We start from the raw sequence: 15,583 nt of genomic DNA, 5'->3' as shown, positions 1-15,583 counted from the left end.
TTAATTGTGTAGGGTGAACTTTCAGCTTTGAATTACATGTGATACTTACAGTAATTTATATATTGCGTGGGATTATGAATAATTTGCCATATCTTATTCCCAGAATCTAATATCTAGCCTTCCGTAGGCCTTGCCTCCGCAATTAGTTACCTGTCTTGAATGGAGAAAGAGAGAGTTTATATATAAGTTGCTTAATTAGCTGGCCTGGATAAGCAAAGTCCTCAAAAACCTACTACTTTACAAGATTATTGACTTTAAATTTTTTAAGGAACAAAAAGAAAGTTTCAGATAAAGGAACAGGCTAAAAGACTGGATCCAACCCAGTTCTTTTAGTTGTAAATCAAACAGATGGAAATGAATACGCCAGATGAAATATATAATTGATAATTGGAATACTTGATGAGACAATATCTATCAACAGATCATACATAAAATAACTAAAATACTTCTAACCCTCGTCACCCGAATAATTTTGAACAGTTTTTCTTGGATCACAATTGTAATTCCTAATTGTTGCGTAAATAACTCATCTATAGATTAGTATACATGAACATGAAAACTCAGCAACTCACGCATTGCCATGGCGCGTTGAATACACTCCGTAATGTTACGCGGTTTTAGATACTTCTAGACGCGTTTGGTGGGCTATTCATTATAAAAATGAAGGAAGAAAGCGCACACTTATCATTAGGGGTGTTCAAAATTATCCGGTAATCGAATCGAATCAAATTTTTAAATCGAAAATCAAACCGAAAAATAAGTTATTTGAAAAATCGATTCGGATACCGATTCAAAAATATATAAAAACCAAATTTTCAGTTCGGTTACTGGTTTGCCTAATTTTGAAAACCGGTTAACCGGACCGAACCGGTTTTTAAAAAATTGAATAAAATATTGAATATATTTTCAAAAAATTAGAAAAAAATAATAAAATATGATAATTTTTTAAAATTCGGTTCAAAAATAGGTTAACCAAAATTTCGGTTCGGTTAATTGATATTTTCGGTTCGGTTTAAAATCGGTTAATCTTTAAATCGATTCGGTTTCGGTTCATGATTTTTTCCAAACCGAAAATTTGGTTCGGTTTAAAATATTGACAAAATTGTTCGGTTAACCGGTTTTGAACACCCCTACTTATCATATCACGCCTCGGAAAATATATATATATATATATATATATATATATATATATATATATATATATATATATATATATTAATTCAATTTAATTTAAAAAGAATTTTATTGAGAATTAAATAGAACCACTTTTTATCTTATTGTTACACGCTCAACTATTGGGCTTTTATCCGCCAATCAGAATTGAGAACCGAGGTCGCCATAAAAAGGCTGAGAATCAGATACGGACGACACTCACCGTCCGGTGAACCATCCAGAGCCGCAACTTCATCTTACATACCCTTACTCATCGTCAGCTTCTTCCTCATCGAACGGCAGTGACGGGAAACAGTCCAGCAGTGGCTGTGGAAGCACTAGTAGCGGAGAAGAGAACGGAGAAGAAGTAGACAACCTTTCTAAAATTAATAACGGCGACAACAATTATTATTACGATAATAACGATAATGATAGAGGATTTTATGGGGGCTATGAAGAAGATGATGATAAAGATCTATTTGGTTCTGATAATGAAGATTACTGTAAAACCCTTGCCACTAGTCCCTACACCTGGTAATGTTATCTTTCCCCTTTTTTTTTTTTTTTAAATTTTAATTATATTAATTGCGTTTTGATTTTATAGCTATTGAACATTGGAGAATGCTCATTTGGGTTTTATTAGTTTTTATTACTAATTGTCATTTTTATGGGATTTCATTACTGGGCTTCATTTACTCTGTTGATTTCACTGAAACCTCGGCTGTTTATTCTTCCATTTTGTTTAGGTCAAGTAGTGGACATTGTGCTATCCCCATGTGGTTTTTACTAGATCCTTCTTCTCTGTTTCATTTGAGTTGTTGAGTCGCTTTCTTCATATTGTATTAGGTACATGGTAGAAGTTTTAGTTAAATTAAAGAATATATCAGTTTTTGTGTTTCTGTTAATCATGTTTGCGGTACTGAAGCTGTTTTTAAGTAACACATTGAGGGATTGACTTTTCACTGGGATGGTATATATTTAGATACTTGTTTGATTTTTCCTAAAATGTTTAAATGAGTGTTGAGGGTTACAATTCTGGTGCACGATTGAAGTTGGTCATTGAAGAAGAGTACACATACATGCTGTTACAGTTGCTTTTCCAGTTGAATTGTATAAGTCACTCAAACTTATGGAAGCTTGTCTTAAGCAGCTACTGTGCTTGCATTTTCTCCATTTAGTACAATGTACCCTTGGTAAAGCCATAGGTTATTGTTTTAAATCAGGGTAATGAATAAACTCTTAAGGAAATGGTTGTTTGTTCATGAAGAACACTTGAATTATGAGAAATTGGGAAAACTGGGAAGTTTTATCATAAACCTTGAAAGGAGGAGCATATGGTCCGTGTTATTCCACTTTGTAGTTGTACAATCATTTCTACATTTAACTGCATGAAGTTATCTTGAATGAGGAACAAAACTAATCTGACATTAACTTCTTCTGATTTTTTTTTTCTATTTCTTTTTGACCTTTTTGGCTTTCTTTATCATGTTCAACTACTCATAGCCCAACGTAATTGTTGTCTTTCTTTTAAGAGTGCAACTTAATTGTTTGAATTTTTTATTTCTATCCTTACATATTGAGTTCTTCCCCCTCAAAATCTCATCAGGATGTTGAGCTTTCTCATCTTTGTTTTCATCATGTTGAGTAATTATGGATTCACGAATCACCTGCTCTGTCGTCGCTCCAACTTCATCACCATCATCGTCCTTCTTCTTTGCGTCTCTTTCTCCTTGACGTTCTGCTACTGCACTTGCCCTCTTCTCTCTTTCTTTGCCTCCATTGGAGTTTGTTGAGAGATTTTCTGGGGGTTTTCATAGATAGTCTCACCCACACGTGGCTTGAGTTGAGCCTTGCCTTTTCAAGCTCTCACATGCAAACAATTCAGGAGTGTACACATATCTTCTCATGTTTTAACTTATTACATTGAAGAAAAAGGTGGAAAGTCTGTGTGTAACAGACTTTATTTTCGGAATAAGAAAATAATCTTTTGGCGTAAAATTCTCAAATATGATGTAATTATAACCAAGTTTTATCTCTAATTTATTGTATAAGGTGAGTTTCATATATGTTAATTTAATTTTAAATATTATTTATAATTTTTAAATTTGCTTAATAGGTTTAGGTATATTATTAACAATATAACTATATGTACATACTTTCGGTATATAATTTAAATACACATATGATGTATCATCGTATGATTATGTGATTTTAAATTAAAGATAAATAACATTTAATCACATGATGATACACAATCAATTATATGATAATACATCATCTGTATATATAAACTTCAAAATACGGAAAAACAATTTTAGATTGAATGCCATGGTATGCAGAGCATACAATTTTTTTTTAAAAATAGATTCGTCTCCTTTACTTGTATGCACAAGAATTTAAATATTTGTTTTCTAAGATAATAACAGAGAAATAATAAGGGAAACACCAACCATATATTAACATCGATTTAAGAACTTAAAAGAGAAAAAATTTGGAGCTTAAGAGAGAAATAAAGAAAACTTTCGGAATATGAACGTTTGTTATTTTGATAGACTAAATCAAGTCTAAACTCTATCGCAGGGGAAAAAAATTTTCTAACACTCAAGAACTTAGCAAGAAAATTTTTAGAGGATAGAGAGAACTCGAGAAATGTCAAAATATTTGTATGTTGAAAAAGAGAAGAGAGTTAATTTTTTATACCACTAAAAAGGGAAACAAAACATTGAATTTCACCATTAACTTGAGATATTTGATGGGTAAAAAGAGACATCGGCCCCTTATTATATATACTTTACATGATCGATTATTATAACAAACTATACAAATGGGTAATTGAGTATCATAGCTCATACACTTAAAGTAATCATTTCTGTGAGGGTCACTCGATCAAGAAATAAATCATGTAATAATGGAACTTATACTTTTCCCTAATGACATCATGGGGAATGCATGCATGTCAAAGGCTCAAAACCATCTTATTACTCTACCAGAAGCCGATTAGGAATAGCTATAGGTGCTACCGGGGTGCATGTAATTCAATTTAAATTGTAAAATTGAATCAAATAAAAAATTATGATTTAGTTTGATTTATAAAGTAGTTTAGTTTTAGTTGATAAATATTTTGTGATTTGGGTCATTATTTGAATAATTTATAAAGCCAAACTCTCTCTCATTTATTTTTTTATATATGTTTTGTTATCTCCGTTATATGTTTATTGTATATATATTTTATATGTTTATTTTATGTAATATATTACTATAATTTAATTATTATTTATTAAATACAAAATATTTAAAAGTAAATAATTATTAATATATTTAAACAGTAATAAAAACTTGATCAAATCATTTTTTTTTTAATTTTGTTTGATTTAAAATCTAAAATGATTTGATTTAGTTTAAAATTTTTTCAATTGATTTGAAAAAAGTTTTTAAATCATACTAAACCAGATAATATACACCCTCTATGTGTCACTAGTGGTGAACCTAAGATTTTTATTGAGGGGCTTTTAGATTCCGTTACCGTTTGTCATTCAATTAGCGAAAACTTTAAAAAACCATCAAATCATAAGTACAAAAAATAATACAATATCAAAAAATTGAAAGGAAAAAATACAATAACATAATTTTTTTTACATAAAAAACCTTTTCACGTGAAAAGAGAAAAAAATATTTCATTTAAATCCAATATAATTAAAAGTGTTTGCAAGAGTTATAATTCACAAAAAAATATTTAGAGTTTCATTCCCATAGAAGTCGTTAAACTTTAAGCTTTGTAACTTCAAATCCAATTGTAAAAATCAAAACTCAATAATCCGAATTCAAAAATTAAGTTAGAATATTATATATGAAGATCTGAATGTTTAAGTATCAATTATTTAAATATAAAAATAACTTATAATAACTTGTTTGAAGTTATTCAATTTAATACAATTTTTTTCACTTTGATATATTCTGAAAGTGATCAATAATATCATTATTGTGAATTGTATGAAAATTTGGGTAATTTAGTATATCCAAAATCTTATGTCTTATTTTGAATATAACTTAGGTATTTCGTCAAAATCTCATATGTTTTTTTAACATGAAAATATGTTTTAAAAAATTTCAATTTTTTTTCTTATTTTAAATAGAACTTGGTGATTTTAAGGGACAATGAAAATAATTAATTATAAGACACAACTGTAATCAATTTATAAAAATTTGATTATCATTATACATATAAATGTATGATATTTAATAAAAAAATGAAAATAAAGACATTAAAATATATGCATAAATCACTCATCAATTTAAGGATTTGATGCATAAATTTTATGATGAAAACAATATTTATGAAACAAGACAATAAAGCAATGGGAGTCTAACACTTTCCATTTTGAAAATAGAATTTAAGAAGTAAGATTGGAAATTTGGAGAGGAGAAGCGAAATAAATTTTCTGGGGGAATAGGGATTTTGGGAATCTTAAACAATGAGGGTCGGCCTATTCTACCCATTTCCATTATTTTTCAATGTTGAGGGAGTATACGACAGGTCCCGCCCGTGTGTGTCACGGTAACGTCTCCAACGAATGCATTTTCTTCTGCTTTCACCTTTTTGCTTTCTAGCCAAAAAATTATTGAACCATTATAATATGGTCAAAGGATTATTTCCACCCAAAGATGGGTCATTTTTCAAGTTTTAACTCATTAATTTTAAAATTCTTATTTATCCACTTATAAAAAATTAAAATTAATAAAATTCAAATTTTTTAAAATTTTATTTTATTTTATTTTTTTAAACTTTAAAAATTAATAATTTTTTCTTTAGATCAAATTTTAAAAAATACATTCCACCATAGAGTTTATTTTTAATATTTAGTCACTCTTTTTGTTGTCATCATCAACTGTCTCTTCCTCCTAACGATTTTTTATTTTTCAATGGTCTATCTCAATGAAACTCTAACTCTTTTAGTGTCGTACAACACTTATTTGAGAAAATAAATCGTCTTCTAAAAAGATGATTCACCTTTCTAAAAGACTAAAGGGGTCAGGGTTTCATTGAGACAAAGTGTTAGAGAAAGAGAAATCGTCGAGAGGGAGAGACAATCTGCAATGACACCGAAGAGAGTAGTTAGATGTTAAAAATAAATCTTGAGAAAAAAATATGATTTTTTAAAACTTAGCTTAGGAAAAAAATTGTTAGTTTAAGGTTTAAGAGAGAAAATAAAATAAAATTTTAGTTTATTTTTAATATTATATATAAAATAACGATTTTATCTTTAAAACTAATAGATTTAACCGTTTATGAGTGGATAAAAAATTTTCAAAATTAAAGGTTGAGAACTGGATATCACCAATCTTTGGGTGGGAATAATGCTTTGGCCTTATAACATCAATTCTATCGCCTCGTTATTTTCCTGCGCAATCCTCAACCAGACCAGCAATTGCTTTTAATTGGCTCTAAATTTTTTGTATTTTTATAATATGTCAAATCATAAGTCTTACCACTTAGCCTGGTTTTCTTCGTAATTCAATGAACTACCTTTTGTCGACACTTATGAATTATCTTGTCTTTTATTTTTTGATTTCCTTTAGCTTCGTGTCATTTGGCGTATGAAGTTTTGTCGACATTCCTGAACAACAGTGTTGGTTCAAGTTTGTCAAATGCAAACAGTTCTTTAACGGAAAACGTTACTTCCCTGTAACTTGGGAATGCCAACACTTTATAAACGAATCAAGCTACCAACTCTCCTCCTGCGCATTAAAATTCAGCAGGAAGCCAACTAATTTCAGTGGAGAATATGCAAATTTCCATAGATTTGAGGTATGTCGTCCCACCCATTATAAATCTCGCCCTTCTGTTGCTGATATCCCACGGCGGCAACTTCTTGTTTCTACTTAATATTGATTCCAATATGGATCAAATTCGATACCCCATTTTGGAACTCTTGTTCTTGATTCTTGCTATTTTCTTTCTATTTCTGTTGCTTTTAACTTCCATCAAACTCCCTCTCACTGCCCATCCCATCATTGTGCAAGCGGGACATTTTTCAGGCCCCTTGACTTTGTCCTTACTTGCATCATTTCTCTTTCCACCACAGCTCTTTTGGGTTGCATATCTCAGTATCATTATCTTTTCTCCCTGGCATGAAACGCTTTGGAATCTATTTTGCTACACCCTGCGCTCTCTTCCCATTCTTGTCATCACTTGTATCCAAAAACAGAATAACCCTGAAGGAGATTCTGCTCGACCTGAAGTTCAACTTGTTGACGTTGAAGGAAACCATCGTATGCAAGATCAACACAGTTTGGAGACACCCTTTGATGGGTTGGAGGCAGCCAATAATTGAGTCCAAATATATTTCTCTATATATGCCATAATATCTCAATAATAATCATGGGCCATGTTTGATGCTTAATTGGGTTGCCTCAGAAAAGTTAAGAAAGTTCTCCGATTCTAGCTCAAGTGAAGGAAATAAAATTTCTGTTTCTTTTTTTCTCTAGGAAAATTTCTTGGGTTCATTGTGTAGGGTGAACTTTCAGCTTTGAATTTTATGTAGTACTTATAAGAATGTATATATGGCGTGGGGTTGTGATAATTTGCCATCTTATTCCCCTAGTCAGTAGAAAGACATGTTCAGTGGATCCCAACAGAATACAATATTCCTGGAGCCAAGTTTCCTATCTATATATTATCTTTCATGCAGTTGATAGTTATTATAAGAAATTAAATTGCTGATCTAGCCTTCTGTAGGTCTTGTCTCGGCGCTGAGTTACCTGTCTCAATTGGAGAAACAGAGTCAGAGTTTATATAAGTTGCTTAATTAGCCTAGGTAACCAAAGTTCTCGAAGGACATATGTACAAATTAAGATAGGACTAAAAAACCTACTACTTGACGAGATTAAATTTAAAGAAAAAAAAAAAAGAAATTTCAGAAAAAGGAAAAGGCCAAAAGACTGGATCCAATTCACTTCTTTTAGTTGTAAACAAAGTTTATTAAAATGTTGATCAAATAGATATGGAATTTACACGCCTCCTTAATAGTTAATTTACAGTACTTTTAACCCTTGTTACCAGAATAATTTTGATCAGTTTCTCTTCGGTACTATTTTCAACTAATGTGAAATTTCTTGAGTACACATGAAGATGAAAGCCCAGTATCGTTATGGCGTTGAATAGTATTTCTGCTTCTTTACTCTAAACTTTGCAAATTTTCTGATGCGGTTTTAGACTCATCTGATACAGTAATACTTTTTTGACGCGTTTTGTAGGGTAGGCTGGATAAAAATGAAGGAAGAAAGCGCACACAGGCGTATTCATATCACGCCTCAGCAATTATATAAAGGACTGTATTTTGCCATTTTCTGTTCAGGAAAAAGTAGCTAAATTGTATACTCTTTAAGATAGTAGATTCATCGAACTCTCTGTGTTTCTGCTTACTAGAAAACCGATTCGTTTAAGGTTTGGTTGTCCTTGGTTTGCGCTTCTGGTCAACATATACACTAAGCCAGTTCTGTTAACGGTCTTGTCAACTTGTTCAAAAGGCATCGCCAGCTAGCAGCAGGAGGAGCAATTAGAAGCAGCAACTTCCATCTTCGCTCGATGAAGCAGTAGACTTTTCTGTGGTTGAAATTGAGTCAGCTGGTGGCTGAGTCCATAACAAAAGCGTCCACCTATAACATCGTTCACTTGCAGAATCTTTAGGGACCAAAAACCTGTCTCCTTTTCTTCATCTATCATCTACAGTTAATTATATTATTGTCTGTCTCCTTTTCATGTTTGAGAACTACTGTTCTGTTTCGATCATATTAATTATAAATATAAATTAGAAAGGAAAATAAACAATTATAGGCAATATAAATAATACATTTACCTGTGATATAACTAGTACCATAATATCTTTATAGTGTTTTGAATTAATCAAGCTCCTTGTTCATTGATGACATGACTTTTGCACAAAATTGGAGTCATATTACGTTGCTCACAATATATATGCAACTGGTCCTCTACTTAATTTGAAGTAGCGTACATCTCATGCGGAATCAGATCATTTCGTCAACACGCTTGCTTTTAATACAAAAATCCTCCTTACACTAATAACTAATAATGTTGAACTAAAAAGATCATACATATGGGCAATAAAATTATTTAGAAATCCCGGAATTTTAATTTTAGGCCTAATTCTCATAATTTATAAATTATTAAATAATTAGTAATAATATAATTTAAGTATATGAAAATAAAATCTGATAAAAATTAAATATATTTTATTTAAAAAGAATTTTAATGACACTTAAATGGATGGAGCCACTTTTTAGTTACCTTGTCTGTAGACCTGCAACTATTGGGCTTTTATCGGCCCATCTGAATTGGGAGCAAAAGGCTGAGAATCAGATACGGGCGACACACACTCGCTCACTCTCCGGGGCACCATCTAAAGCCGCGACTTTAATCTTACTTGCATACACTTACAAACAAAACCCAGAACTAACATACTTGGAAGCAAACTAACGTCATGGATTTCTCTGAACAAGACGTGGATATCTTTGGGGAAGGAGGAGGTGGTTATTCTTCGGCTTCTTCATCGTCTTCATCCTCATCAGCCTCCTCGTCTCGATCGTCCTCATCGTCAGCTTCTTCCTCATCCAACGGCAGTGACGGGAGACAGTCCAGCAGTGGCAGTGGAAGCGCCAGTAGCGGAGAAGAGAATGGAGAAGAAGTAGACAACCTTACTAAAATCAATAATAACAACAATTATTGTTACGATAATAACGATAGTGATAGAGGGTTTTGTGGCGGCTATGAAGAAGATGATGATAAAGATCTATTTGGTTCTGATAACGAAGATTACTGTAAAACCCTTGCCACCAGTCCTTTCCCTATACCTAGTAATTTTATCTTTTCCCTTTCTTTTTTATTTTAATTATATTAATTGCGTTTTGATTTTATAGCTATTGAACTTTGGAGTATGGTCATTTGGGTTTTATTAGTTTTTATTACTAATTGTCATATTTATGGGATTTCATTACTGGGCTTCATTTACTCTGTTGATTTCACTGAAACCTCGGCTGTTTATTCTTCTATTTTGTATGGGTTAAGGAGTGGATATTGTGCTATCTCCATGTGCTTTTTACTAGATCCTTCTTCTTTGTTTCATTTGAGTTTTTGAGTCGCTTTCTCGGTAAGAATTTGGGGTTTTTGTATTAGATGCATGGTAGAATTTTTAGTTAAATTAAAGAATAGATAAGTTTTTGGGTTTCTGTCGATCATATTTACGGTACTGAAGCTGTGTATACATAACATATTGAGGGATTGACTTTTAACTGAGATGGAATATAAGTAGATACTTGTTTGATTTTCCTAAAAGGTTTAAATGAGTGTTGAAAGGTTAAAATTCTGATACATGATTGAAGTTGGTCATGGAAGAGTACACATAAATGCTGTTACAGTTGCTTTTCCAATTGAATTGTATATGTCACTCAAACTTAAGGAAGCTTGTCTTAAGCCGCTACTGTGCCTGCATTTTCTTCATTCGGTACAATGTTCCCTTAGTGAAGTCAATAGGTTGTTGTTTTAAATCAGAGTAATGAATAAACTAAATGGTTGTTTGTTCATGAAAAACACTTGAAATTATGAGAAATTGGAAAGCTGGGAAGTTTTATCATAAACCTTGAAAGGAGAAGCATATGGTCCATGTTATTCCACTTTGTAATTCTGCTATCATTTCTACATTTAACTGCATGAAGTTGTCTTGAATGAGGAAGAAAACTAAAACTAATCTGACATTAACTTCTTCTTTTTTTTTTTTTTTTGCTATTTCTTTTTTGCCTTTTTGGCTTTCTTTATCATGTTCAACTACTCATAGTCCAATGTAATTGTTGTCTTTCTATAGAGTGCAACTTAATTATTTGAATTTTTTATTTCTATCCTTATATACTGAGTTTTCCCCCCTCAAAATCTCTTTGGTAGTATTGCCTGTTATACGCCATAGCAACAATCCGGGTGGTAGAGGGGGGTTTGGACGTGGTCGTTGGCAAAATGATAGGGGACCAGGCCTTCTGCCCCGACCAGGACCATATCCTCAAAGACAGGGTTATGGCTATGGCTCAAAATTTTCAAATGGTCGTCATGATGAGCGGTTTGTTTCAGAATTTAAGCTTACTAGGAGTGAAGAAACATTATCAAGAAAAGCTATAACTTTACAAGAGGTAATTGAAGCACTCATGCCTTTTTTTCTTTCACCGAGGATCTGTCAGGTGTTTTCAAGGTTGATCTACCAATAGCATAAATTATCTTTCTCAAAGTGTTATGTCTCACCAAATGATTGCACAATAACACTTTATTGATTGCACGATAACCTTTCCTTGTATCTGTAAAACTATATTTTAGAAGAGAAGTGCAAGAAAGTTAAGTGGTGCAAGGTGTGCCATGTTGTGTTGCTTATATGTCTAGTAGATCTTGTGTAACTCCACCATGCATCTGTGCTGTTGGTAGACTTTCCTTGTGGACTCCTGTCAGAAACCTGTTAAGTATTGAGGTATTTTTCTTAGTTTATCTTTTATTGAATTGGTAATTCAATCCAATAGCCATGTGAACTTGCTTGCTATAGTCGCGTAGAAGGTGGACAAGTCTACAACGATGACCGCAGCTTGGTAAGCTTTCTGGAATCTGTTTTCTCAAAGGTTTTATTGTATCTCTCTGTAGTTCTTGAATATATGATAGCTTTTTACTTATCATTGTCTTGCACTTAATTCTGCCTTTTTAGAGGCTTTTTAAGCGTCTCATCTCTGAAGATGTTGGAGCTGACCTAAATCAAGGTTATGACACTTTTATTGAAAAAAAAGGTATGCTTGTTGTCTGGAAAGCTGCCATCACTGAATTTTATTTGAATAATATGAGAACAATGATTTTTTCATACATATGGATTTCTTGGGTTATGGTATGAGGGCTTATGCATACAGATGTCATTTCGTTTTTCTTCTTTTCTCTAAACCAGACTTAGGCTCAGAGGGTTTTGGCGACTTGCTTGCCTGCATAAGAGACAAAAACATCCCACTTCAAAACATGCATTTTGTGGTATGGAATATGGTTATAGTTTTAGCTCTCATATGTCCATTATGCTTTTATAAGGTTATATACTAATCTTTATCCCTTTCTGTTTTCTTTACAGACTTTCCGAAACAACCTTAATAAGGTATTTGCTACTTCTGGGTATTTGTTTACAGTCAGTTTGTTGTCTTTAGTAATTTCAGTGAATATCTGTCACTAATCATGATTTTTAATCATGGTTCAGACTGTCTGGTTTATTCACTTCACTCCTAGCATCAACCAACCTTTCATGGATTATTGAATCAATCATAGTATTATGTATGAAAATTTAATTACATACACGGATAAATATATAGGAGATCGAATAGACCATCACTGGTGAAAATTTAATAGTATGCACTAAAAAATATGGATGAGATTGAATAGAATGTCTGCTTACAGAACTAGTTAGAGGGGAATTTTTGAACAGAATATGCTAGAAACTGAAAAAATGCCTCCCTTATAACTTGATGTACTCACATTTTTTCTGTTTGCTTTTAATAGAATATCTTTATAAATTGTCAACTTATCATTTTTGTCTCATGTTTAATCAGTGCTGCATTCAGCCCTGTGCTCTCATTTTTATTTTAATTTAGCATTTTTTTCCTTTTTTAATTTTTCATTCATGGCTTTCTGGAGATTCTGGCTACTGCTTACATCCGACATGAACCTTGGGAAATGGGAGTGCATAAAAGGAATGGAGTTGTTTATGTTGATGTGCATAAATTACCGGAAAGACCAAAAAGTGAGTTAGATCGTCGAAGGTACTATACTCTATGACTTTCAAAATAGATGCTTTGTGACTCTGAGTTGGGGACATATTAAGATACTAAATGGTGGTTAGTTGAACCACATTCAGTTTGTGTTAAGTTTCTTTTACTAATAATTGTATGGGTTAATTATTTCTTTGATTGTTTTCATCGTCAGTTCACATGAACAATGTTTCGTTTAATTGTTGATTTTTTGTTAGATGTTACTGGGGGTACTGTTTTGAGAGCCTTGCCACTGAAGATCCAAGAAGAGCTGATGGAGAAGGGATACATAACGTAGATGCCAATGTTGAGTACTGTGCTGTGATCAAAACCAAATTAGGGGCTCATCGTCTTCTGATGGGTGCTGAGATGGACTGCTGCGACTCAACTGATGAAGGAAGAAGGTTTTATGTGGAGTTGAAGACCAGTCGTGAGGTTCTGAATGTCCTTGTTTTGTTTCATTTTCTAGTTTTTCTTTTTTGTAATTCTAATGTGATTGATAATCTGTAATTGTCTTTGAACAATTCAGCTGGATTATCATACCGAGGAAAGATACGAGAAAGAGAAACTTCTCAAGTTTTGGGTACATTGGTTTCCTATGATCTTGAAATTATATTTGTTTTTGTTTATTTGGCTACTGACTGTATGCCATTTTCACACTTTCTGTAGATGTCCTTTTTTTTGCACATTATAAGACATTGTTGATTCTATATCTATGTATTATTCTCTTCATATTTGTAGTTTTTAAAATTAAGTTTTGATAGAAATTTTCCATTGAATCCACTTGGTACCCAATTAAAACAGATCTAAAATAATAAGAGTTCAACAATTGCTCACAAAATCACCAGCCTGCAAAAGTTACTGAATAACTTATAGTCAAAGTTCCAGGGATATATTGACACTCAGACATATTTCATCTGATCTCAAAAACATAGGTTTGGAATCTTAAACGTCTTTCATTAGATATTCACTGCAGATCCTTTAATTGAGGTCTATTGAAAGATGATTTACTTGGCATTTTAGAAGATATTATAAAGCATCTGATAATTTCCATCTCTTCTTAAGTCCCACCATTGCATTTGGATCTCAACATAATCTGTAGTAGTGAACAAGTCATATTAAGGTGTTGAGACTACTTTTTCTTGATAAGGTTTATGATTTAGAATCATGCCCAGAAATTTGGCTTTACTTTAGGAGATTATGAAATTTGTGAAATGGACAATATTTCTGGCATCATTAAATGGTAGCTTAATGTTTTCTGCAATGCATGCGGCTCTGCTATTGTCTTTTGCCATGTAGAATATTGCAGTCTTCATTTCTTCATTTTTTTCTTTTCATGAATTCAACTTTCTGCTATTGTTTTGTTAGTAGTAACTCAGTTGTGTTATCTGTTACAGATTCAATCTTTCCTGGCTGGTGTTCCTTTTATTGTTGTTGGATTTAGGTAATTTTATTTTTACTCATTCAGCGGCCAGCTTCCTTACAAGAACACTGCATTGTATTGCTATCAATCAGAAAGATATAGGGAATTTTTTTTTTATTTAAAGAAAACAATAATAATAACAGTTTTTCATTCTTTGGGTTTTATTGCAAAACCAATCACAACCTCCCCTCTCTCACACTTGTATCGTCTTCCTTGAAGCATATGCACTTAACAAGGTGCTGTTTTAGGATTTTATTTTCCATAAGCTTTCATTTATTGTCAGCCATATTCAGATAATCTATCTTGCTTTTTTATGCAGGGATGATTCAGGTCGACTGGTTCGTACAGAGAGACTAAGAACCAAGGATATTACACACAGAGTGAAAATGAAGAATTATTGGCAGGTGATTTTGCTACCATTCCTGCACATTGAAACCATATATTTTTGCTCCAATTATTCATCTCTCACTAGATAAGGGCGTATTTATTCTTCTTCACTTTCTTTATAATTTTTCCTCATTTGGGAGTGGGTTATATATGTTTAACATTACTCTCATCATTTCCTGGTTGAAACTGGTTGGCAGGGAGGAGTATGCTTAGCGTTTGCTGACGAAGTTCTATGTTGGCTCTATGGAACAGTCAAAGATAGTGAGTTTCTTCATTTTCTCGCGATGATTGCTAAGAAAATAATGATTGCCAGACTAGTATTACCTTTTTGTATTAATCTTATGATTGTGTGGGTTTCACTTTCAGATGAAGATTATATATTGCAATTTGCTCCGCCATTCAATCGATTAGAGCTTCTCCAAGCCCATTCTTGCCCAGAAGAAATTACCAAGCATGTTGAGGAATTGTAACCATTTGGATATTATTTTTTTGAAACTCGAATAATGATCTAAATACAAAGAGTTTTAACTGATGAGGCAAGAAATTTTATTACGCCAAGGAACCCCCTGAATGTTGGGTGGACTGGTGCCCAAAATCAAACGAGTGGATCCCTTGTTTAGTCTTCAAAATTGTGCTCAGCCCTGAGGGATTTCGCCGTTTGCTTTGATAAGATTAGCCATTGTATTGTAATCTTTATTGCTTGAATGAAAAACTAAAAACGAAATGGCTGTATCATGTTGTAATTTAATTTGTGGTTGAAATTATAACAATTCTCATGTAACATTTTCATGTGATCAA

General features: G+C 32.4%; 2 protein-coding genes across 3 annotated transcripts in view; both read left to right on the top strand.

The window, feature by feature from the left end:
- The window catches only part of LOC123210803 (NAD-capped RNA hydrolase DXO1-like), a 22,287-nt gene extending 19,074 nt beyond the window's left edge, over nucleotides 1-3,213 (top strand). Inside the window, exons 2-3 of the mRNA XM_044629287.1 lie at nucleotides 1,423-1,686; nucleotides 2,759-3,213. Coding sequence (XP_044485222.1) covers nucleotides 1,423-1,686; nucleotides 2,759-2,945 — 451 coding nt within the window. The 3' untranslated portion in view covers nucleotides 2,946-3,213. The remainder of the gene's footprint in view (nucleotides 1-1,422; nucleotides 1,687-2,758) is intronic.
- On the top strand, nucleotides 1,236-15,583 carry LOC123211272 (NAD-capped RNA hydrolase DXO1). 2 transcript variants are annotated; one of them, XM_044629892.1, is made up of 14 exons: nucleotides 1,236-1,421; nucleotides 9,610-10,023; nucleotides 11,105-11,343; nucleotides 11,722-11,787; nucleotides 11,901-11,979; nucleotides 12,132-12,211; nucleotides 12,306-12,329; nucleotides 12,863-12,987; nucleotides 13,194-13,410; nucleotides 13,505-13,558; nucleotides 14,373-14,419; nucleotides 14,718-14,802; nucleotides 14,983-15,046; nucleotides 15,152-15,583. In XM_044629892.1, the coding sequence occupies exons 2-14, from the start codon at nucleotides 9,651-9,653 to the stop codon at nucleotides 15,253-15,255; spliced, it is 1,557 nt and encodes a 518-aa protein (XP_044485827.1). In that variant the 5' UTR covers nucleotides 1,236-1,421; nucleotides 9,610-9,650; the 3' UTR covers nucleotides 15,256-15,583. The 2 variants fall into 2 exon arrangements, with proteins under 2 accessions (XP_044485827.1, XP_044485825.1); XM_044629890.1 differs by lacking the exon at nucleotides 1,236-1,421 and having other exon boundaries at nucleotides 9,539-10,023.

Source organism: Mangifera indica, chromosome 3 (assembly GCF_011075055.1).
Source record: "Mangifera indica cultivar Alphonso chromosome 3, CATAS_Mindica_2.1, whole genome shotgun sequence".
NCBI lineage: Eukaryota > Viridiplantae > Streptophyta > Magnoliopsida > Sapindales > Anacardiaceae > Mangifera > Mangifera indica.
This window is presented reverse-complemented; position numbering and strand designations above follow the sequence as displayed.